The 26,545-nt window shown below is 39.6% G+C and overlaps 1 protein-coding gene and 1 long non-coding RNA gene across 11 annotated transcripts in view; one reads left to right on the top strand and one right to left on the bottom strand.

Annotated features, from left to right (window-relative positions):
- Nucleotides 1-26,545, bottom strand: part of LOC124858990 (protocadherin-15-like) — a 326,056-nt gene that overhangs the window by 183,272 nt on the left and 116,239 nt on the right. For 9 of the 10 annotated variants that reach the window (XR_007035988.1, XR_007035987.1, XR_007035990.1 and 6 more), the window contains exons 3-4: nucleotides 25,420-25,434; nucleotides 16,473-16,538 (exon numbers count right to left, since the gene is read on the bottom strand). Coding sequence is in view for 4 of the 10 variants with exons in the window: in XM_047351368.1 (XP_047207324.1) it covers nucleotides 16,473-16,538; nucleotides 25,420-25,434 (81 nt within the window). In the remaining 6 variants the exon portion in view is untranslated. The remainder of the gene's footprint in view (nucleotides 1-16,472; nucleotides 16,539-25,419; nucleotides 25,435-26,545) is intronic. The other variant, XR_007035991.1, reaches the window with a different exon arrangement.
- On the top strand, nucleotides 16,969-17,523 carry LOC124858992. Its single transcript, XR_007035992.1, has 2 exons — nucleotides 16,969-17,359; nucleotides 17,441-17,523. It is a non-coding gene; the product is annotated as an uncharacterized LOC124858992 (long non-coding RNA).

Consider the following 26,545-nt stretch of genomic DNA (forward strand, 5'->3'; position numbering starts at 1 on the left):
AAAATTGAGAAGCGTTTTTGATAAGGTCCCAGTCTCAGAATAATAAAAAAAAGAAAACATAACTATAAAAATACAAAACATTGCATAAAATCTTGTTTAAAAGTATTGGTTTAGATCTGTCTTAGTCTGAATACGTAAAAGGGTCACTGTGTCACAAGAAAAAACATCAAAGGGAAAATTTGGATTGACTTAGAAAAATGAAAACTAAGTCCATCCAAAAAATTGGGGAGATTAACCTGACATTTTGAATATTAAAAAAAAAGTGTTTTTTCCTGAAGAAAAAAAAAAAACATAGAAGGTTAAATAATAAAAAATAAAAATAAAAATAAAAAACAAATATATATATATATATATGTATATATATATAATTTTTTTTTTTGTAATCAGGTTTTCATTCAGCTTAAGAATAACCAACATTTCCCTGCTAAATACTTTGGCATCTGGCCAAATGACCAAATTAAAACTCAATGGTGTTTCAGAATGTCTCTACTGGGACTGGTTACATTTAGCTGTATTTCAAATTTAATTTGGGCTCATTTAAATCTTACACATATTCCAGATTTTAGCGTGAATCACTTGGTTTTGGTGGTAAATTTATGATACAGCAGAAATTGTCCTTAGGTTTGAAATATATTTTACCTTTATGCAATTATGTAGCACAACACACTACAATTCTTTCAACTGGTTAAGAGTAACACAAACATTTTTTGAAGGGAAAATGTAAATTAATAAACAAATAAGGTAAGTGTACCCATTTTATGATCAAATCCTTCCATCCATCCTTTGTTAAATTTCACAAATATATATTTTTTCTTTACTAAAACAGTGAACTCAGATATTGAGTGAATTTGCAACGTTCCATGTAAGTTTTAACATTGTATGTCTTGAGGTACATGAAGTCTTTTTTTTCCAGTTTGGATATAAAAATATTACAATGGAAAGATGGAATTACTTAAAATAAAATCTGACTGACCCATACAACAGCTTTTCTCTATCTTTGTTAATGATTTTTGTTTATTACGTTCAATGTGTCTAATGTGTTTTCTCTCAGTCAGCCACAAGTCAAAAGTATATAATCTTGGGCTCAGTCTTCAATAAATGTAAAATCAAATTAAATAATGGTAGAAAGAAGAAAAATTGTGGAGAATAAAAGAAAACAAGGACTCTGTGCCTCTACATTAAACAAAATGAAGTAATTACAGTGAACGTCCTGCTGCATCACAATGTATAAAGAAACCAATGAGTCTGAAATGAATAAGAGAAAGAAAAGTTAATGAACTACACACGACATACTTGATGGAAACCATCTCTGTACTTGCATTAGGTGCTGCTCAGCCAGCAGGTATGGAAATATAACTTTGTTTGTCAGGTGAAAGAGCAATGTCCCGGATATGTTTGTGCTTAATTGTTTAATTTTCCTTAAAATTATATTCTTAGAGATATTTAATTGAGTTATCTTTTTCCAAGTCATGTGTGACTGCTGTTCCTCAGGCATGCACTTGAACAAGCACAAACAATGCAAATTTGCACCAGCTGTCAAGCGACCTGGTGGATGAGAAGCTAAATTAAAATAGAGAATTTGAATTCTGTCTAATCAAATGAGGAAATATGTAATATTGCTGCTGTCTTACTTACTACTCAAAATGCCTTGTGACCTCTAATTTTAATTTGTTAAATAGAATTATTAATTTTGGCATTCTGCAAGTGACAACGCCAGTGAAAGAAGATTCCATCCAGCAATACCAGTTGTATTTTAAAAGACAGGGCAACCTATGCTGGAGAATCAGCCAAATGTCTATGATATAACTGTCATTAAGTAATTACTTAATAAATGTATTGATTAATAAATGATAATATGAAATTTATGGACTTCCACAGACCAAATACTGTATTTCATGCAGGATGGGTCCATGTGCTTCTCTGATAAATAAACCTTACATTGAAACTTCATGGAGTAAGAATTACCATATGTCCACCGACACATGAGTAATGCTAGATAAAAAAATGTAAGTCATCTACATATAAGATATCCAGGGTTACCTACAATGGTTTACTGACACCGTCTGGTATGACAGTTCAACAATTGTACCTGAAGCTTTAAAGCCTTTTAAGGACAAAAGGTTATAAACCTGTTGCCTGGGAAGAAAGGACGAGGTCATTACCTCTACAATGAGGTCTTAAAAAAAAAGGCTGAACTCGCTTCAACAAAAAATGGATTGGCTTGATCTAAGAGTCCCATCATTGTTTAAATGGCAGACAGTTTTGAATTTGTTCAAACCTCTGTGGTGCTAGTGCAATTAGATGAAACTTTTTTTAGGCACTAGGGGCCTTTATTTTTCTAATTTGTTTTTCAAAAGTAAGCTGACAGAAAATGTGGTGGAGAGAGGGGGAAGCCATACAGCCAACATCAATGGGTTCATGACAGCCGTGTTGAGGTCCAAGGCCTCTGTACTTGGGTCACTCGCTTAACCCCTGCGCCACTGCCGCGCCCATTCGCTGGATATTTTTGAAGAATAAAATACCACATGGTTTAGGAGAGCACTGGGATGAACTGAAAATTTGTTTTAATTAATTGCTAGTTTGGAAATTCTAACATGGCCATTTGTAGCGAGTATAAGTTGTTTTATTTTTTTAGTTTTCAAGGAATCCTTATTTGAATACATGCAAGAACCCAGTAACGTACTCTAAAGAACCAATTCATCCAATCTCAGCCTCTGTTAATATATCTGCATTAAAAATATTGTTTCTTCAATGCTCAGATTTTAAGAATGAAGGTTTTCATCTTGTATGGGGCTCTGATTTACAACCAACAGAGGCTTCATTAATAATGAATAAGGTTTTGGACATTCTAAGGGAATTAGCAAGAGAGTGATGGAGCAGTCATCTCTTTTAAATAGGTACTTATGCAAGCTGTATGAGAGATGAAAACAAATCTCATTTGATTCCAAATGTTAGAAGCAAGTGACAAATATTCCCAGATGCTAATAAAACTATTACAGGGCAAAAAAAAAAATACTTTTTACTGCCCCCAGAATGGTCTGTTTTTCAAAGATATTGCTCAATCAATTTCCAATTCAAAGCTGGTATAATATCTCTGACAATAGGTGCTACTAAAGCTATAGTCTAGTGTGGAAAAATGAGAAACATTTTTTAACTGAGTGGCAGAGTATTTGTAGATATATACCAAGACTAATAATACAAGACATTCAATCACACAACTGCTCAATGAGGGAGAAAAAGGCACAACTTGCTCTGAAATATGCTTAATAGCGCCTAGACATTAATAGAACTTGTTGAGCACAGCAAGCTTTATGGAGAAATAAGAGATAGTGCTGTTACTCGGGCATCTGTTTAGAAATCCAAAGAATCACCCTCTTTGAGCTGAGCTGACTGTGTCATGATATACTTACAAGTAGTTCAGATTTAATCCGGATATATAGCAAAAGATACTATAGGAGGGCGAGTGGTGAATCAGTTACAAAACACCGATTTTGTGGCAACAGAGTTACTGCCGTGCATGCAAAATCTAATTTACTGCCTTAACCACAAATGGAATCCAAACACAAGTGTAATCTGCTTTGTGGAAAACACCCACTCAGGAACAGAATCACCTGTCTTTTATATTCATTCCTCCCTCATTTGTAGCTAGATTAAAAAAGGGAGATGGCTGAGAGATCAAGAAGGATGGTTGCACACCAAGATAAGCCCCTAACCAATGACCAACCAGCATTCTGTCTTATCACTGCCATTTTACCTACAACATAATGGTGGTTATACCATCTGCTGATACATTTCACAAGATCTGCAGACTTGATTTCTGCCAGACATACTAATTTTCTCAGACGTATTACAAATAACATCTATAACACAACATAATTGTGAGCTAATGGACACCAGAACCACCAAAAATGCAATACTCCTGCCACCAGGGGGAATTTCTACTCCCTGTCAGAGAAGACAAACATGACAGTAACTTAACTATCCCAAACAACCTCTGCTGTAGAAGGGTACCAACCCTCATGATTCTGAACATCTATAGGCAGATATGTACAATGGATAGATTAATATTAAGGATGCACCACTCAGAGATTTGTAACTAATTAGAATGTAGCACTTAGTTATTATGTATGTACTAGCTGCAAAAATATCTGACTTTTGAGTTTCCAACCAGCCAAGGACTGGTCATTACTAAATTGGTCAAGTTGAAAGTCGTATGATTTTGGTGACTATTTCTTAGTGCATCTCTACTGCAGTCTCTAATGTATATTTTAGGGAAGTATTTAGTTGTGGGCAATATGGCAAAAATATAATGTCAAGATTTTACCAATAAAATCATAATTACAATTTCCCTACAAAAGAACTTTGTTCATTTAACCTCTTCTGCTTCCTAACGCCTTCTTTAGAAGCAAAAAGTACAACCTCTCTTTCTTTTTCTTTATGTGTCCTGTCCAGCAGAGTAGCCCTAAATTGCTTTGGTATTATTTCAAATGCAATGGACACTGAGGCAGAAACAAAAGGGAAAAAAGAAGAAGGAAAGGGAGAGGAATGGGGCAAGAAGAGGAGATAAGAATAGAAGAGGGAAAGAATGATAAAGAGAATACAAGACAACACCCTAGGAGTCAGCTTATACACCTGCAGAAAGGAGAGAAAAAAAATGCAGGGACAAACAACAAATGCAAATATAACAACAACAAAGTCACTGAAAAGTACATGGTACCAATTAGTACAAGATATATTAAGTCAGGGTTCTCGCCAGCACATTTCAGCGTAGAATTGTTCATCATTCATTTTTATTCCACTGTACGGCCGAGTCTATAAACAATGGTCGCATATTTGACGTCAGCGCTGCAATATTTGTCGCAAACAGTGATGCACCGAACTGTAAAAGTCCATTTGATTATGCTTTTATAAATCTCCACTTTGGCCGGAGTTTTCAGAATTATTCATTTTTAGTGATGTAAAACGGAGTTTATGTGTGGATGAAAGGCCAAAACACATAAAAAGTTTTTTTGTTTCCCAGATATCCGCCTACGTGTGGAAAGGACCTTATTGTAAAGGTTTGCTGAATTGACATAATATAAAAGAGGCATAAACTGACACTGCCTTCTACTTGTGATTGCAGCATCTGAAGTGTGTGTTTGATGGCCAAACAAAAATATTTAGGGGTTTTAAAAGTGTGGCAACTGAATATGGAAACCATTTCATTCCTGCTACATAAAAGCTAGTTTATGAAGCATAAGGAAAAAGAGAAAAATGAAACCAATGTATCTGGGCAACACCAATCATATCTCTATATCACGGCAGATCATAAATATAATCGTATCTTTCACCCAACCCTAGGAGCATTTAGGAAAAGTTTCTAAAATATCTAAGCGTTTTTAGGGTCTGCTTGCTTTTTCAAAAACCTTTGCCTCATCTTTGTTTCTTGATTCTGAAATCTTGAGTGTCTGCTTTTGTGCGTACATATACAGTATATATATATATATATATATATATATATATATATATATATTCTGCAGTTATGTAGCAAAAAATGACACCATTCTATTAAGTGGTTTTGAAAAACACAGACACTCAAAGTAGCTAACATGCTAGTTTTCATTTATAGCATCTGCATCTTGCATGTCGAATAAGCCAATAATATCATATATATAATCCTGCTGTACAAGCCACAAATGGATTAGCTGACTGCTTATGATCAAATCTTTCCATCCACCCCTGTTTAAATTTACACAAATAGTTCATTTTTCTTCTCTAAAACAATGCACCTAGTGAATTTGCATGTTCCATATCAGTTTTTACATTTGTATTGAAGTACATGAAGTGTTTTTTGCTTTTTTAGTTTTGGAATTAAAATGTTTCACTGAAAAGATGGCGTCACTTGAAATAAAAATCTGACTGCCCCATAAAAAGGCCTCTCCTATCTTCGATTGTACCAGGTGGGAACTCCCTTCCTTATCAGAACTGCCTTTATTATTTGTGGCATAAATTCAAACATTCAAACGTGCAAACGTTCCTCAAAGATTTTGGCCATATTGACATGATAGCATAGGATAGTTATTGCCGATTTGTCAGCTGTAAAACCTTGAGGCGACTCTCCTGTCCCACCACCTCTCAATTGTGCTCTAATACTAAGGCCAGCCCGTCTGCCACAAACAACCATGCCACATTCAAAGCCATTTGAATCTTCATCGTTCTCAAGATGCTAAATTTGAACTGTAGCGGGTCATCTTCACCGTGTTTAGATGCCTAAATGCAATAAGTTGCTGCCATGTGATTGGTGATTGATTCGTTAAATTTGTTACTAAGCAACTGAACAGCTGTACCTTAACTAAACTCAATGGAGATAAAGACCACAGAGCACCCATCAAACCTGGGTGTAGTTTTGTATTTTGATCTAAATTTTGACAACCACACAAGTCTTACTACCATCTCAATAACATTGCCAGAAAAAAGGGTTTCCTGTCCAAATAGGACACAGGAAAACAGGTGCCTTTATTTTCAGTAGGTTAGATTACTGCAGCATGATATTTGCATGTAAATCTATCAAAGAATCAATCAGGCAACTGCAACTCACCCAGAATGTTGCCAATAGAGTCTTAACAAACAGTAGGAAAATGAATTATATCACAACAGTTCTTAAATTACTACACTGGCTCCTTGTCTGTCAAATAATACAATTTAAAATGAATACAAGGAGCATGAGAGGGTCCAAGCAGGACCAATATGATAAGAACAAGAACCATAAGAGGAACAACAGGAGAATCCAGCAAAGAGTGGCTATAAATAGATACCTTACGTACCGGTATAAGAATTCATGAAGCATGCAACATGTGAGTGTAATTAACTAAATGTGCTGCAGCTGTAGGAGGAGGATCAACTGAGGTACTGAGGGAGAATGGCTAGAAGTATTACTGCAGAAAACCCTTTAAATAAATGAAGACAGAGAAAAACAGGGATAAATGGAACTATACCTAAAGGCAAGTAAACACTTAAGGAAACTAATATAAGCCAGTCCTGATTTAGAATGCAAACAGCTACCCAAAAAAAGTCTTAGAAGTCTTAAGTTTGAAAAGACAGATAAGTGTAGCTTGCACACAATGCATGCATTCAATAAAAACGATTCTTCAAATGAAGCAGCAGTTAACCAAACGTCCAACAAGTTGTATGACTGAATCACATTAACTTGTCTTTCTTAACCTTCTCTCAAGGTTCGAAGCTGAGTGAGAAACGATTGCAATTTTTCTGTTGGTCTGTTACACATTACAGTGTAGAAAAAGCATGAGCCATCTTTCTGTTCTGCAGTCTCTTCACGTACTAGGAAAGAGAGGCTGCAGTAAAACAAAACTAGGATTTCCTAAGAGAGACATGAATAAAAACAGCACATGCTATTATGACACTATTAATCTAACATGACAGTGCTACTATATTCTGGGAGAAACCAGCTGAATAAGATAGTAAGGGTGGTGAGCTCACACTGGCAGCACCACTCATAAAAAAATCCATTGCCTTTTCCTGCCAATAATACAGGGAAAACCCGCTAAGAGAACAACAATATTGTTCAGTGAGCTTAGCAAAGACCATTTTTGTGACATATTATGATTTTCTGATTCCTTTATCACACATAAGCACGTTAAATGAGATTAAGCAGTTTGAGTCTGATAAGATTTGCATCTCAAAGACCGCTTTTTTGCGTTTGTAATTATAACCCAAACAATCCAAGTATGCTCATGCAGATAATGAAACAGTGTATTGTAACACATGAAAGGCCTGTTTTAAAGGGGTAATGAGGATAAACAACAAGTGATTTACAGCACGAGCAGAGGTAATTATGCTCACTGGTAATCTCCGCAACATATTGTAATTGCTGCCTTTAAGTGCACATTAAGATGTAAAATATGCTGTTCACATCCAAAGAAAAGAAACAGCACTTTCAGGAATCCTATAGAGATGCTAAATGCAATGGTGGCTAGTGAGCAGATTGCTACATTCTGCTGGGATTTTTTAATATAAAAAATAGCATTTAGATTTTGTTATTGCACCAAACTGAGCCTTTATGAATAAACCACCCTCACCTTTTTTTCTCTAATCCACTAGGAGCAGCTATACACTAATCCCAGCACTTAAGCTGCACTATAATTATATATTGATGACCTAGCAATAATTACAGGCAGTTTAGATAATACATTTGAAAAAAAAAGACCAGAAGATATGTGTTTAAAATCAACCAATGACCACTGGAAGAGTGATGCAACTTAAATCAGACATCTGCACAAAAGTATTTTAAGAAGTAAAATCCACAAAGAACTGCAGCACATTCCTGGTAATACATCAGTCACTAACTCACTGAAACCACACTTGAACAGAAAAAAGCACAAACGCATGTGCAATCAGACAGACCTGAGACAAGACAGTAGCGCTTGTTTAATCTAAGTAAGAGATTCATAGATGTTCTCCATTAAACTGGACACATCAGTAATTCTGATTTTGGTGATTATTTTTCCACTTTTGCCTGGTTGCAATTATTCAAGCACATCGAAAAAAAAAAAAAAAAAACTTAATCAGCAAAATTTGAGCTACACTTGTGAAAATATTATGATACATTTTTAGTATTGTTTCGAGAAATGAGCTGTTTAAAGTAAAGCAAACAAGCTCAGCAATTTCAGTTGATGCATTAAAAAAGAGTTGCGTATGATATGAGGTGCTCTCTTTAGGTTCCCTGCAACAAGAGGGTAAACTTTTTATAAACCTGTAGTAGGTAATGGGATCGCCAAGACAGGGTTTACCCATGTGCTCAGTTCATTATTATCCTATTAACTCATGAAGACCTACTATGCCCTCTACACATATGCTGCAGTTGGTCTTAATGGGATGCATTCTGTAGCTGTAATGGGATAATATTACTACCGCTGACTGCCAGCATATTCAATGCTCTTCCTTCTAATAGGCTCAGTATAATTCCTAAAACTATTATTGCTGTCAAAAAGTCTATTTTTGTAGCTTGAGGGTCTGATGACAGCATGCATGCGTGATTGGAATTTTACTAAAGAGACTTCAAGAGTTTCTACATGTGCTTGTTCACCTAAGCTCAGGGGGGCACATAAAGTATTATTATAAATGTCAAGACCAGACGTTTATTCCTTTTAAAGCATATTTTAATTTTAACATAAACATATCTGCAACACTATCTTGATTGCCAGGATAGAAGACAACAATGGACAGCCATGCTACTTTTCCACTACTAAAAGGTGCTAATTTTATTTATTGATGTGAAATTATGGAGGCCACATTAAAAATTAGAACATTCTCTGTAAATGGTGATCTGAAAATGCCTATTATGCAATTTAAAAAGTCCAATTTATAAAACTGACAAGAAAAAAAATCACCCCAAAACCCATTTTTTAGGCAAGCTATAGTTATGTTATGCAAGGCTGCCCTCCACACCTATTGGCACCCCTTATAAAAATGTTTTAAAACAGAATCTGAAAATCTATTGAATTGTTATTACAGAAACATAAACTGAAAAATGTAGAACAATTAATCTTTAATTTCAGTATATTTAACTGGTAACTTGTAACTATGATTTTCAGTTTAACTGGGACATAATTAGGACATGGATCGGATCAGACTAAGACTTAGCTTTTGGGCAACATATACTTGAGGTGAGATTGGCGTAAAACAAAAGCTTCTAACCCACTGTTAAGTACAGTGTCAAGTCAAGTCAAGTTTATTTATATAGCGCTTTTCAGCAACAAGGCACTCAAAGCGCTGTACATGAGGAGAAACATTACAATGGCACACAAAATCAAACACAGAAAAACCAATCAAATGACATTAATAATCCTTGGGAGTTTACTGGTAAGAGCTGGTTCTAATCCAATCTTTCTAATAGAGGTAATTAGCTCCATAAGTCCTCTGTGGTAAGGAATTCATCGTGTGCTAGAAGAAAAATGATAATATTAATCCTTGAGGTCGCTGGTATGCTGAGCTTGGTATGTGAAGGATCTGTGATGCTGTGGGCCTATTCCTTTTATAAAGGTCATTGAAATCTTGTTAGTGTATGACAACATGAATTCTTTGGACATACCAGAAGATTTTAAACAAAACTCCTGTGGATTCTACCATAAAACTTGAACTGAGTCATTATTGGGTCTTTGAGCAGAATAATAATAAAAGTAATTGTTTCTAAAGACTAAGAGAGAAATAGTTTACAATATCAACCTTCTTCCATGGCTGTATCAGTCCGAAGACCTTAATTCTATTAAAACTCTTCAGCATAAGCTGAAGAGTTACCCCCAATTTATATTGCGTCAGTCTTGTCTCCCCACACCATGTTACAAACCCAGCAGTAATTACGCACACTTTATAGTCAATGAGAGCGTTAACACATGCCAGTGCTTAAAAATACACATAAAATTCCACCTTTCATTATTTACCGAAAAAAACAAAAGTCAAAATGGAAAGTAAAAGCTAAGTGCACTCCAATCTTTAGTAGCTGTCAGGCATATTACCTAATATTTGAATCTATAATACTTGGTATACAGAGTACTTGGTCAGTGACAGCAAAATGCCCATGTCCCTTGGCATCAAAAAATTGACAAATCACCATGCTTTTCAGCTGGCATGCGTGATGATACAGCGATCCAGAAGTCTTGATATTCAATCAAATGCAGCTTTGCAAAAAAGCCTTGCTGCCATATTCCTTTAAAAGAGAAGATTATTTTTTTTCCCTGGCAATCCCTCAAAACAACCTTTTCAGCTCTTCATTTCAAATTGTACTCTGATGAACTTTAACGAGGTTAACTGAGGCCTGTAGAGTCCTGGATTTTTTTTAAATATCTGAGTATTGCATGTTCTAACCTTGGGTCGAATTTTCAGGGACATCCACTTCTAGGGAGATCGTCAACTGTCTTAAATTATTTCCACGTGTGTGAATAATGGATCTCCCTATGGAATGATGAACTTCGAATTGTTTGGAAATGGTCTCATAACCCTTCCCAGATTGATAGGCAGCAGGTTGCTTCTCTTAGATCACAGCTGATGCAATTTCTATTAAGTCCTGATGCATAAAATTGGCAGAGAGTTGACTTTCTTTTACCATGAGTGTAGATGTCTTGCAGCTGTACTGAGCTGAAACTGGATCCAACAGAATATCCAATAAAGAAAGATTTTTTATAACTTTGGCTAAAACAAGTAAAAATGTCAGTTTAAGAAATCAATAGAGCAAAAAATTTATAAATAAAACAAAACTTGTCTTTAACTTAATGTGAAAGGATATCCAATGTCAGTACCTGTTTTTAATGTCTCCAGAATTTTGGGTATGGTTTGTTTTTTTCACTGTTGACATGTCCACAAGCAACAGATATACAATTTATTGATACAATTACTTGCCATGTAATATTGCATTATACTGAATCCCACATTGGATTAAGTGACATCCCTCATGAATATGTAGTTATATATCAGCATTTACTGAGGTTCTACCTTGGCAGCACACTCAGCGGAGGAATACTAAATCAACTTCCTTTTTACTAAAGCCCATATGAGAGGCTAATTTTTGATTTGATGTAAGTTGGTGTTGGTCAAATTGAAAAGGGCTAAGATGATCCTTGTATGCTTCACACAATGCTAGATACAAATCATAAATTTACCCTGACAAGATAAAAGCAAGAACTCAGCATCCTAATTTATGGACATAATGATTTCCCTTTGCTGCTCCAAGAAGCTCTCTGCCAATATAAGGATATACACTCATTCTCTTTATTCCGCCCTTCTCGTCCACATATGTAACTCCCACTATACAATAATTTAAAAATCTTCTGAATATTATCAAATGCTTTAAGACAGCGAAAGAGAATATAAAAAACAGCTTTTTCATCCCAACATAGATCCACTCCTGAATAGAGTGAGACTTCATATGTGGTGTGTGGCACCTGTCAGTGGGTCTGCAGATGCAACTCCCAGACTAAAACAGCAAGCTGAACTTCAAAAACAAAAGAATGAGACAGTGTTGGTTTTCAATCTTTGATGCTACAGCCATTGCCTTAGCCCAGTCAGATATATCTCTGCCGAGACAATCAATGAATACATAGCTGCTAATAAAGATTAGTGACTTACATATTGAGTTTTTCATGAACTCCAACCCTCTTTTATTGCAAATCCAATACTTTGTTGTTTTTTCTGCTTCAAATACAATGTATGTAGGGTACTCCAGCTGGAAAGAGATGTTTCAGAGTAAAATTTGAGTATTTATTCAGAAGACATAAGGTACCTAAAAAGCATGGAATAATCTTCTAGTATTGTCCTCCTATGTCAGGGGTCTGCAGCCTGCAACTCTGGCGATGCATATGGCTCATTAGAGCAAAACATTGGTCAAAATGCTACAGAATTCAGCAATGTTTAAAAATGTAATGGTAATACAACCGCTAGTTTTAACAGTTTTTTTTCTAGGTGTTTCTACATGTTCTTTTCATATCATTTGAACTAAGCTGAATGTTCCAGGCGCAGTTGGTAGCACTGTTGCCTTGCAGCAAGAAGGTCCTGGGTTCGACTGCCGGCCGTGTGTCTTTCTGCATGGAGTTTGCATGTTCTCCCCGTGCGTGCGTGGGTTCTTACCGGGTACTCTGGCTTCCTCCCACAGTCCAAAGACATGCCTGTTAGGTTAATTGGTCCCTCTATATTGCCCTTAGGTGTGTGAATGAGTGTGTGCATGGCTGTTTGTGTGTTGCCCTGCAGTGGACTGGCAACCTATCCAGGGTGTACCCCACCTCCTGCCCACAGACTGCCGGAGATAGGCACCAGCTTCCCCACGACACACTATGGAAGGAGTGGTATGGAAATGACTGACTGACTGACTGAATGTTCCATTAAAGAAAATGTATTCAGTACCTTAATCTACACAATATTATGATTTTCTTCATATTAAAACCTAAAAACAAAAATGAAATTGTTTTATGATTTAAAAATCTTAACAAATTTCCTATAGATATATATCTATATATATATATATATAGATATATATGAAATTATAGATATATATGAGGTAAAAAAAGATTTAAAAACTACAAAACTAAAACTTTACAGGGAGGCAGCTGGAAGGTTGCCTCTTTAGGCCGTCCAGTATTGGACAATAATGACGGAAACACTTCTGAATGCAGTTAAAATGGAATGTGTTTTTGGACGCAAGCCACACAACAGATTGTATATACACATCATCACATCTTATGCTTAAATGGGCCATGTTGTTGCTATAAGAAACAAGCAGTTTCTGTATTGTTAATGGGTTACAGACTGGTTATCAGCAGATCTGCTTGTTCCTCACTATTTTGACTATATCAGAGCTGTTACCATGGTCCGAATTTAAATTAGCATTTGTTTTGTTAATATTGCTGATTATGACTTACAGCTAATGAAAACTTAAAACTTGGTTCATATGCAACATAAGACCCATTTAAAAAAATCCATACTTTTTAGTCTGCCAACATCCCTGTAATAAAAATCATTAATTTAATTGGTCTTATTTATTATGGTAATTTTCTCAGAAACTAACTTTGGGGGTTTTATTAGCTGACTGCCTTAATCATCAAAATAAAAAAATAAAAACATGTTTGAAATATGCCACTGACCCCTTCAGATTATCGGTCTGCAAAGAACCATGAAGGACCTTGTCCCAATTATCAATCACTTTGTACTTTCGCATAATATAAGTCAACCCTTCAAGATTACAGGCTGCTTTTACATGATACTGGCTAAGTTCTGTCTCATTCCATATGCAGCAAGTTGTTGTACTCTATCCTCAACATGTTCTCAGCATCAGATTCTACTGATTACCATAATTCTCAGATCACACAGCCACTAGATGATTAAGAGTTTTCAAGATGTGAATTGAATTGCTGAAATAAATAATTTTTCATAAATTTCTACATTTGAGATGCACTTGCATATTTTAACTAAACAACTTTCTCTGCTGACTTGGAAACCAAAGTCAGACAGACTGTTAGCTACTTTATCAGCTTTGCAGCTCATAGGCAAAGATGTAAGATGATAACCTATTGTGTAATTTTTATGGTGTCTGTTTGATGGAACAAAAAAAGACAAAACAGATTTAACAGAAAAATCGCTTTGGTCAATAAATGCAGGTTGCCTCTTTTACATTCCATTAGCGGGAGGGCGAGCTGTGGCCTGTTTCATCACAGAGAGATAAACAAACCACAGTGGAGCCAGAGAAGACTCATATCCCAGGTAAATGAGGGCTTTATGAAAAAGATTAGCGCAAATCCCTCTCAGAAAGCACAGAGACATGTGGTTTGAGAGGCTTTCGGATACAGACTTGGCTACCTCCATCCCATGAATTCCCCTAGTAATCAATAAAAACACAAAATCACAGATGCAGTCACAGAAGGGGAAGTTGGAGCTGAGATCCAATGACAGACTGAGTCGTGACCTATCGCAATAACTAGGTGGCCTTATGGGTGGCCTTATATGACAAAGACCATTCCTTTTCATTTCTAAGAATACAAACAAACAGATAAAGCATGTATGCACAATTTTGTCGCCAAGACAAAGAGGCACCCACAAAGACGGCTCTGACAGTACAAATATGCTCTGGGTGCCATCTAAGGTAAAAGCTGACAATTAAGCTCTGTTAACCTGCACGAATACTTGCAGGCAGAACTGAGAGAAACAAACACACTTTAACTGTCAGGGATCTGGGTTTGGGTCTGTGTGTGTGTGTGTGTGTTCCTGTCTTGGCATCAGAGTGAGAACCATTTTTCCGATTTCACCATCAAATTGAGGACTGTTTGTACCAAAGTGAGGACATTTTGCTGGTCCTCACGACCTATTTTGCTAACGGTTAGGTTTAGGACTAAGGTGTGAATTGACTTTAGGTTAAGGTTAGGGTTAGGCATGCACTGGTAATGGTTAGGTTTAGGGTTATTGTCAAGGTTAGGGCATAGAAAGGGTTGAAAATGACTGAAAATCAATGGAAGTCAATGGGAGTCAACACATGGTCCTCACTACATATAGCAAAACAAGAGTGTGTGTGTGTGTGTGTGTGTGTGTGTGTGTGTGTGGGCAGGGCAGGGCCTAGCTGCGCAGGGTTCACACCTGCATTCCATTTGGGCTCCTCAGAAGGAGCTTAAGAGGAGTGGCTGATGCCAGAGTGTCATCAATTGTGGTACCTCTAGTCTCATGTTGATCTCCTTGTTTCTCCTTGTTCTTTGCTTCAACTAATTTTGACTTATTTTCTCTTCAAAGGTTTTTTACTCAAGCTCCTACCTGGTTTTCTTGCCTCAAGAAGTATCTGGATTTCCTGCTCCTCTCACCGTACAGTGTACGCTGATCGGATCATTGCCGGCTTGCTACAAGACTCCGCTTCCTCATACCTGTCTATCCTCCAACGCTGCCCTCCTCCAAGATTTAATCTCACAGACAGACTTACACCCAGAACTCTGAAAACCCTCCCATGCTCTGAATACCTCCCTGTGATCCATAAGCCCTCTTTGAAATCATTTCATTCATCTCCACTGAAGCATTTTCTCACCTCATCTATTCTTTCTTTCTCTCATAGTAATATCTGAACCTCTTCATACGGATCCCTCACTTGGACAGAACAGTTATCATCTGTTTAATGAATTGGTTAAACATATTTGGGTCTCCTAATGATTTCCTGCGTGTGGCTCAGAAAACTTGCATGACACCTACTCAATTTAGGGGAAAATCCTTCCTCATTCCCTTAGTGATCATAACGCTCCTCCACAAGCAAAAGTCCTCATTTCGCATCTGGTCCACAAGACATATCTGCTTGTGTACACCTACAGCTCGCTAATTTAATAATGGCAAACACTTAAAACTCAAAGGGAAAAAAAATAAAGAGCTAAAAATGTAAGCAAAGACACAGGCAATAAGTACGTGCAGGTGATGGACATACTTAAAAGAAGATGAAGAAAAAAAAAAAAAACTAAAAGCAGGAACTTCATCTGACACACTCAAGTGCTGCATGTCTGAGGTATGCGCCATTGCCTCCTGTACTGAAGTAGCACAGGTACACCACAGTAACTACAATCTGCAGAGGGAGCAAACAACTCATTACCAGATCCCTAAAACATTTGATGTGTCAAACACCATCTGTATGTCCTCGTCTGCAAATACGTACACATTTTCTCTTGAGTGGACCTAGCACAATTAGAACTTATTTATTTTCAGCCTAAAAAAAAGCACAATGACATGTCAGAGTGTTTGAATTAAGATCGTATAACCAACCTGTAGCAAGAGTCATCACCTATAAGTTAATTGATGACAACAGGGATAATTCTAATTATTAATATGCATTACATTAAGATAATTTCCTGTACAACAAAACAGTTTTAACAGAGAACACCACTCCACCTGAATGCAGGAGCATTTACTAGAATCTGATATACTGTAAATAGGAGGAAGAAAGCGTTGATCATCTGTTGGTAAATACATACCATTGGGGCTCTCCTCCTCAATGGTCACTATGGTTGCAGGGGGGCCTGGCCGGGACAGCTTGCACTCTAAATACAAAACGAGAAACAGAAAAAGTCAGAAAAAACAAAGGAGGCTCAATCTAGATTTGTTGCACAGGAAACATTTTAGTAAAACATAAATTGTAATGTGGTGCTTGATGTCCCCTTTAACAATTTCTATAAAATGATGTAGCTGCAATATTTTTTTAAGTATACTTTAATTTTAATAATGTGAACAGTGTTTAGTAACTTGATAAATAAACCGTGTCATATCCACAGTGGTTTGTGTACAGGCTGCATGCAGGCTGTGTTTGTGTGCTGTGTTCTCTCTGTGCAGGGTGTGACTGGCAGGTGCTGCTGCACATGTGTTGCTCATCTGAGAGCAATCAGCTGAGCTACTTATGGAGTGGAAACCCAGAGGGAGGCGTCAGCTCGTTTTCTCACTTGGCATGGCAACAGCTAGACCTCTGCTTCTCTGCAGTCTTGCTTCCAAGCAGTTTTTCTGATCTCCTTGTTTTTCTCCCCCTGCCTTGCAGATCACCCTTCGCTGAAGGAAGTCGTGGAACCTATTTGGTCTCCGTTTTTACTCGTGTCATGTTCAGAGGAGTTTGGGAACTCCAGCCTCGACACCTCAGCCCTGAGCCTCTCTGCTTCTAACTCCAATCCCAGCTTCTCAGGAGTCACCTGAGAACCACCTGTCAACCTGCCTGTCCACCTTCCAATGTTAAAACCCTCCAACCATAATGGAGATTCCTGGAAGAGAAGAAACAAAGCACTTCATCCCTCGAAAACGGTTCAAAGCCTGTCAGCCTCAAACCACCGTGGAGAAGGACTTATTTTCCCCCGGTCTTGCCAAGAACCCAACCCCTGTAAGTCAGCATCTAAAAGAACACATTCACAGTTTCTCCGTTTCCACCCAGTGTTTACCAGCTTCTGTCTTTCTCCTTCAGAGAGACCCCGCGTTTGTCCACCAGCTCCAACCCTGGTACCAGTCCGATCTTTATCCGTGTTTGTGAATAAACTGTTAAAACGCCGTCTTTGTTCTCGTGGTTGTGTATCTCAAAGTCTAAGAAAACCCCATTATGACAGAACGAGCTGACCAAATGGACTCTGACACACAATTACGAGGAGCTATTTCCTATCAGGGAGTTCTGTTAGGTCAACACGATAAGATCATTAGCCCAACAGCAAAATCAAATCCAACAATCAGTCAGCACTACGAATTCCCAGTTACAAGAAATAATATCCAGGTTTCCTGCACCACAAATTAATCCTGTTTCTTCTCCTCTACCCTCAGTAAACAAAGTTCAGGCGGGCGACCAGGAGGTCGTCCCAAGCAGGCACAGAGTTCAGGCGGGCGACGGCGAAGGTGTGGAGACCTAGGCAACCGACGGCGAAGACCTGGCGGAACCTTGGAGGCAGAAGCAGAGCCTGGCGAGCCCTCAGAGGCTGAAGCGGAGCCAGGCGAACCCTCGGCTCTGGGTTCAGAGGCCAGAAGGAGGACAAACTGCTCCTTGAACCCCTCAAGAACAGGGTTCGACGGCGCTTCCTCCTCAAACCCCTCGTCTCTGGGTTCAGAGGCCAGAACGAGGACAAACTGTTCCTTGAACCCCTCAGGAACAAGGTCCGGCGGCGCTTCCCCCTCAAACCCCTTGTCTCTGGGTTCAGAGGCCAGAACGAGGACAAACTGTTCCTTGAACCCCTCATGAACAAGGTCCGGCGGCATTTCCTCCTCAAACTCCTCGGGTTCAGAAGCCAGAACGAGGACAAAACTCTCAGTGACGTGAACAGAAGCTGAGGTGTCGCCTAGACCCTCAGTGGCGTGAGCAGGAGCTGAGGCGTTGCCGAGACCCCGATGCCTTGAGCTGAGGCGTCCCTCTTACGACGTCCTCTGCGACGTGTGGAGGAGGTTGAGGCAGACTTAGGGTCAGGCCCTGAGTCAGGCTGAGGTGTGTCAGGCTGAGGTGTGTCAGGCTTTGGTGTGTCAGGCTTTGGAGTGTCAGGCTGTGGAGTGTCAGGCTGTGGAGTGTCAGGCTGTGGAGTGTCAGGCTGTGGAGTGTCAGGCTGTGGACCAGACGTGGGCTGCTCTGCAGCAGCGCTCTGGAGACCTGATGTGGGCTGCTCTGCAGCAGCAGCTTCCTGGAGTCCTGGCGTGGGCTGCTCTGCAGTAGCAGCTTCCTGGAGTCCTGGCGTGGGCTGCTCTGCAGCAGCAGCTTCCTAGAGTCCTGGCGTGGGCTGCTCTGCAGCAGCAGCACCCTGGAGACCTGGCATGGCCTGCTCTGCAGCAGCAGTTTGGAGGCATGATGTGGGCTGAGCTGCAGCAGCAGCAGTTTAGAGGCTTGATGTGGCCTGCTCTGTAGCAGCAGTTTAGAGGCTTGATGTGGCCTGCTCTGTAGCAGCAGTTTGGAGACATGATGTGGGCTGAACTGCAGCAGCTCTCTGGAGACATGATCTGGACTGAGCTGCAGCATTGTCCTGCAGACAAGGCATGGGCAAAGGTGGGCGGCAGTAAAACTGCCTTACTGCAGTCTGATAATCTCTCTCCATCTGCCTGATCCTCTCCATCAGCTCAGGAGAGGAATATATGAGGCTGGTCGTCCTGAAGTTCTTGATCTGGCATGCATAGAACCTTAAACGCTGCTCCAGCTCGTCAGGTGTTGCCTCAGAACACCGGGCTGGAGCGAGCGCATGGGCGGAGCTGCAGCGAGCCTGGCAGATAGTGCTGTGGCAGACGAAGATGCGGGCTTACCTGCCGCAGCCCTCACGTCGGCTGGCAGGGAAACCACCTCCTCACCAGCCGAACCACAGGAAGGTGCTCCGCGCCATCGTTTCTTGCGGCGGGAGGAAGATGACATTTTGGTGCAGTATGGGAACAGGAAGGGAACTTTGGAGCTGAGGCGGAGGGAAAGAAGAGTCCTCCCGAACTCTCTGGCGCTGGGCCGCCTCACGCTCCATCTGACCAGCAGCAGTGGAGACGGCAGAACCTCCAGGTCGGTGGGCAGATGTTTCATCGCCTCCTCCATCCGCTGCTGGACCCATCAATCCCTGGCGCTCTCCTGCCTACTGTCCACGAGGTCCGTGTGTGGTGGAAACATTCTGTTAGAGCTTGCGAGATAGAGGACCCCGGAATGCAGACTAGTAGGCAGCATGACGGTAATTGCAAAATATTTAATAACAAAAAACTCACTCACTAGGAGGCAGAAACCAAAACAATAAACGCACAGGCAAAACTGACATGGGCAGGCTGGCAAGACAGGCTTGACGTCAACAGCGGGACATGAGCATGAATTGAAAACAAGACTTGAGCATGAAAAATGTTTCCGCGATGTGTGACTGAACAGGTGTGTATTTATGGAGGGTTAACCAGGTGAAGCAAGACTGATTAACTAGGTGCAGGTGAACCAAATAAACTTAATTGACAGGAGAGAACAAACGTGACTGGAGCAAAACAGGAATTCAAGAATACAAACTAATAGAAACAGAACTAGAAAAACATGAAATGAAAACATGACCAGATCCAAAAACCAAACTTGACAAAACATGAATAAGACTAAAACATGACCAGAAAAATTAACAGAAACATGATTCAAAACCTTAACTGTGAAACAGACCAACAAAACCCAAAAACACCCACAAATCATAACATCAGAATGGAATCTAATAAGCCCCGATCTGGTCCAGAAATGTAACCTTCCTGTCTGTAACCTTGAACCTCTCATAAATGTCACCGCTCTAGATGGCCGATCTTTAAATTGTGTCTTCCAGAGGACTCCGTCACTAGAATTAGTTACATCAGGTAACCATCACGAAACAATTTCTTTTTTGCTGTTCCCCACGAAAGAAACCCTAGTTGTTTTAGGTCACCCTTGGCTTAAGAATCATAACCCACACATAAACTGGAAAGAATCCCGCATTGAGTCCTGGAGCATCGAGTGTCATGCTACTTGTCTTCGTTCTGCAGTCCCTACTTCCTCCCCTCTGGCCGACGTCCTTACTCCCCCAGATTTAACAAATGTTCCAGCAGAGTATCATGACTTAGAAAATATTTAGCAATGACTATGCGATAGATCTACTTCCTGGTGCTCCATTACCAGCAGGCCAGCTTTTTCGCCGGTCAAGTTCAGAGCAGGAGCCAATGGAAAAATACATAAACAACTCACATTCAGGCATCTTCTTCACCTATGGGGGCAGGGTTTTTCTTTGTGTCTAAAAAGGATGGATCTCTAAGACCTTGTATCGATTACAGAGCCCTTAATGACATCACCATTAAGAATAAATATTCCCTTCCTTTGCTCACTTCAGCATTCGAGGCCATCCAAGGAGCCACTATATTAACAAAACTGGACCTGCAGAACACTTACCATCTAGTTCGTATAAGGGAAGGAGATGAATGGAAAACGGCTTTCAAGACACCTATTGGTCATTTTGAGTATCTTGTTATGCCTTTTGGTTTGACTAATGCCCTAGCTGTTTTTCAGGCCCTAGTGAACGATGTCCTCAGGGACTTCATCAATGTTTTTGTCTACCTGGATGACATCCTGATTTTTAATTTTGTTTTCCTAAGAACTCTACTGATCATCCCAGACACGTTTGGGCTGTTTTACAAAGATTCTTAGAAAATTGGTTATTTGTCAAGGCTGAGAAATGTGAATTTCATGTTCCCTCTGTGACTTTCTTAGGCTTCATTTTTGAGGGTGGACAGGTGAAGCCAGATCCAGTAAGATCTCAGCTGTTGTGCACTGGCCTGTTCCCACCGATCGTAAACAGCTGCAACAGTTCCTGGGGTTTGCCAATTTTTACAGTTGTTTCATTCGCGACAACAGTCTCCTTGCTTCTCCCCTCACAGCTCTCACCTCAAGTAAACAACCTTTCGTCTGGTCTCCTGAAACCGACAAGGCATTTGATGACCTAAAGCAATGTTTTTCCACTGCTCCTGTATTAAAACATCCTGATCCCAAGGAGCAGTTCATTATGGAGGTGGACGCCTTGGACATTGGGATGGGAGCAGTCCTTTCCCAGCGATCCCCCACAGATGGTAAGCTCCACCCCTGTGCATTCTTCTCTAAATGTTTTTCTGCCGCAGAGAAAAACTACAACGTTGGAGCTTGTGAACTTTTGGCCATCAAGATGGCCTTAGAAGATTGGAGATACTACCTCTCAACCCATTGTAATATGGACTGATCACAAAAACCTAGAATACATCAAGAAGGCTAAGCGACTCAACCCACGACAGTCTCGTTGATCATTGTTTTTCTCCCGGTTTGACTTCACTATTACTTATCGACCAGGTTCCAAGAATGTCAAGCCCGATGCCTAGTCCAGACAGTTTTCTCCAACTGAAGACGACTCAGAATCTGAACCAATCATCGGCCCAACCTGTGTTGTGGGGGCTGTAACATGGGACTTGGAGGATCAGGTTAGAAATGTCCAACAAGGTGAGCCTGATCCTGGTGGGGGTCCCTGGGGTCGTCTTTATGTCCCCACTGCAGTCAGATCGCAGGTCATCCAGTTGGGTCACTCCTACAAGTCTTCGGGGTATCCTGGCTCGAGTCGCACTATACCCCTCATTCGCAGATATTTCTGGTGGCCAACTCTTAACCAGGATGTTGTCAGCTTTGTTTCTGCCTGCACTACCTGTCCCAGAAATAAACCCTCCTACAAGCCCCTGCTGATTTACTTCAGCCCTTAACAGTCCCAAGTCCTCCCTGGTCACATCGCTTTAGACTTTGTCACTGGCCTTCCTCCTTCTAGAAATAAGACTGTTATCATGTCCATCATAGATAATTTTTTCCAAGGCCTGTCACCTTCTAGCACTAACCAGATTCCCCTCAGCAGCAGATATGGCTAGGTTATTGATCAACCACGTTTTCCGTCTACATGGAGTTCCCACTGAAATCATCTCGGACAGAGGTCCTCAGTTTATCTCGCAAGTTTGGCGAGATTTTTGTTCAGCCTTGGGAGCTAAGTCCCAGCTTTCTTCTGGTTTCATCCTCAAACTAATGGGCATATCCACGGTGGGTTGTGTGCAGGCTATGTGCAGGCTGCATGCAGGCTGTGTTTGTGTGCTATGTTCTCTCTGTGCAGGGTGTGACTGGCAGGTGCTGCTACACAGGTGTTGCTCATCTGAGAGGAATCAGCTGGGCTACTTATGGAGTGGAAACCCAGAGGGAGGCGTCAGCTCGTTTTCTCACTTGGCGTGATCACCCTTCGGTGAAGGAAGTCGTGGAACCTATCTGGTCTCCATTTTCACTCGTGTCATGTTCAGATGAGTTTGGGAACTCCAGCCCCGACACCTCAACCCCGAGCCTCCTCTCTGCTTCCAACTCCAAGCCCAGCTTCTCAGGAGTCACCTGAGAACCACCCGTCAACCTGCCTGTCCACCCTCCAACATTAAAACTCTCCAACCATAGTGGAGTTTCCTGGAAGAGAAGAAAAAAAGCACTTCATCCTCCGAAAACTGTTCACAGCCTGTCGGCCTCAAGCCACCGTGGAGAAGGAGTTATTTTCCCCCAATCTTGCCAAGAACCCAACCCCTGTAAGTCAGCATCTAAAAGAACACATTCACAGTTTTTCTGTTTCCACCCAGAGTGTTTACCAGCTTCTGTCTTTCTCCTTCAGAGACACCCCGCGTTTGACCACCAGCTCCAGCCCTGATTCCAGTCCGATCTTTATCCGTGTTTCTAAAACTGTTAAAACGCTGTCTTTGCTCTCATGGTTGTGTATCTCAGAGTCTAAGAGAACCCCATTATGACTGTTTCACTGGGGCATAAACAGACAAAACTTCCTATTTCTCTTAGGTACTCATCAAAATTGGAAAGACAAGGAAACATGCCATTCAATTGCTGATATCAATAAGCCAGAAAATGGATCCAACAAAAGAGCTAATTGCCTAAACTGCCTAAACTCCATTTTACCAGTCAGAACAACAAATAAAACGTAAAATACAACTGAACCTGTGACATACAAGGCTAGGAGAATACCCAGGTTTATCTGGCCACCATTAACAAGTTTTTAGTTTAAGACTTTTGTCCACAGCTTTTCCAGGGGGTAGTCTTTGTGGAGGGTGCTGTATGCACATTGGCACTTTCAATTTATGACACTCTATCATTAATCTTTTTACTATTTATTTATTAAACAAATTTACAATTACAGTTGTAAATTCAGCAGTGTATTCAATTACCAGAAAATACATTTTCATGTAAGTTTTAGGGATACCCCAATCTGATGCCTAGGATAGGAACAGAGTTACGATGACAACCTTTTTAAATAATCGGCACTGGAAGATCCTGACAAAACTGAGTTCATGTGATACCTGCAGCAACTGTGCAGCAATGTTTTAAGAATCATGACGTATCTTGTGAACAGCTTGCATACCTGTATTATTGTTCGACGGCGTTATTTTGTTAATCAAGCCTGGATTTTCTGCTTAGAAACTAAGTCCTTTTCAACTTTTACAATGTCATTGACAGTAAAAACAACTGAGAGGCTGCAGGGACTCCCTGCCTGTGTCGTGACCTGCTTGGCCCACTGTATTATATAAAGTTGGCTATTGTGCATCACAGGGAGATCTGCTTTGAGCCGCTTAAACAGAACTTATTCCAATTTATTCATTTAAAAACAGTTCTGTCTGCAAATTATTACTTGGAATCAACCTAAAATGTGCCACGAATCAAAGATTCATATCTCACAGAAACTCTGGTCCGGTTAAAATTTCTGTGCGAGTGAAGAAACTGAATCATCCTAAATTGTTAAGTGTAATACTGATCAAAATGTAGTGTTTTTATTTTACTGCAAGGTAAGGTCACAGAATATTAAAACATATAAATGGCATTGATTTTGTTAAATTACATGTAGTATTGGCCTGGGACTTGGTCTTGATTCGGTATAGGGGAAAAAAAAAAAAAAAAACATCTAGAAAGCCCTATTTTATATTTAGGTTTTTCATATTATATTTTCTGCCATTTTTGAGATTTGCCATCAACACAGCTTGTACAAACAATAACCATCTTGTAAAGATTAACATGATTGCAGACTTGGAGATATATTTCTAAAAGATTTAGAAGCACCGACCTGTGGTATTAGGGGTTCCAGTACAGAATTTTGAAAATTGTAAGCATTTTCTGTTCATTGTTGGATTTACCAGACAGACAGAGGTGTTTATGTTTAAAGTCCTACATAATATTTGGAAAACAGGCCTTTTTTTTCTTTATTATACACATATTGCAGTGATCAGATGTGTTTTTATGAGGGTTACACTACTACAGTTGTAGTCAATAAAAACTGCACCAAATTAGTATTTATGTATTAATGGAATGATCTCCACCAAGTTTAAGTAAATGCCATTTTTTTCTTTTACATAATAACTTGATTTGATAAGTTTTTAACCAGTTCAATTGATAATGTTAAAACTACCTTCAGTTTTGTAGTGAGTCTTATTAAACTGTTTATTGCAGCCCATTATTCACATAGCACACATCGAAGAGCATCTCCCTGTGACACAGTTGGTTCATTTTACAGCAAGTGCAATCAATAACCACTGCCGCAGGATCATCAACACTTGTGACTGACTGGACAATTCTGACAACTAGACAGAGAGGGGTGAAAAGCACAAGGCAACATCGTGAATAAAGCAAGAGGGAGAAAACTTCACAGATGGAGGTCACAACAGCTGGATGGTATGAACACATGGGATACAGGTAATGGCAGCTTGACAAACAGCACCAGATGGGACAATGTAGGAGGTAGAGTTCATGAGACAGAAAAAGGAAAGTGTCAGTTTGTAAGAACTGGCACTGCAAGGCATCTTGGCTGATGAAAGGAATGTTTGGGATAAAATATCTTTCAGCAGGGGGGAAACGAGAAGAAAACAGCAAAATACTGAAGTCAATAAAACAAAGGCAAAAAAGACAACAGAAGATTGCCCTCTTACCCTCATAGTGCCAGTCTGAAGGAGTCAGAGCACAGTTTAGCCAGAGTGAGGGAGAGCAGGAAGGAAAAATAAAAAATAAAAAAACAAACATCAAACATTAAGGAAATAGCTCCAAAGTTAGGAAAAAAAGAGAAACAAATGCAGAGCTATTAGGGAAAAAAAGAAGGAGACATGTTATAAGGTGAGAAAATGTTAAACAAGGATTGAGATTTTAGGGTGGAAATAATAAACAAGCCTTCATTAGAGAAATAGTAGTTATTTAGACTGCTGTTAAAGTGTATATATTACTAATCTGTTAAAGATAGTCATGTTACATTTATGAATAATGTGGTTTCCTTTTAACACACTTCTGCTCTGTATTAGCCATGTATATTGGATGACGAGTGTTACATTTACAATGTAAAACAGGGTTTTTTGTATGTGTGACAAATAGCAAAAACAGAAGGAATATGTAGGAGGAAAACACTTTTCACAGCTCTTTGTTTGGCTTTTCTTAGTTGGAATGCTTATTTCACTGAATTTTCCGCAATGTCCAAAGAATTTGTGGTAGTCTGGCATAGCTAATAATATGGCGTTATATATGAGGAAAATTAAAGCTAGTACTAAATGATTAAATAAAGTCATGTATCTTTATACAAAGAGATCATGAAAATGGAACACACTTACACAATAGACTGACAGGGTTTTGAGCCAAAACATTTTAACACCCTTAACAACGTACCTTGACATGAATGCCACAACTGCTAGAGAATTTGCTTAACTAAGCAAATGTTGCATCAATAACCCTAAATTGATTTTACCTAATTTAACGCTACGCTATGCAAACATCCTGTCTGTACTGATGAAGACTTACTTTGGCATGGTGAATGCTTAAGGTGGCTCACCCCCAGAGCAGGGCAGCCAAACCTATTTTTACATTATTTCTGCAGATAATTATTTGACCATTTGGGGCCACTCATAGACTATGTAAAATTGCCCTCCATCCCAAAATGGTCAGGGAATTGCTGAGTATAAAAAACAAAATTAGACAGATTATGCCACAGTAATCCTGACTTGCTCTGACCTGACGCAGCAATGCAGTGTAAATTTTACACCCTTCATCCCAGTATACATGCACTATAAAAAA

The sequence above is a fragment of the Girardinichthys multiradiatus genome, chromosome 22 (assembly GCF_021462225.1).
Source record: "Girardinichthys multiradiatus isolate DD_20200921_A chromosome 22, DD_fGirMul_XY1, whole genome shotgun sequence".
NCBI lineage: Eukaryota > Metazoa > Chordata > Actinopteri > Cyprinodontiformes > Goodeidae > Girardinichthys > Girardinichthys multiradiatus.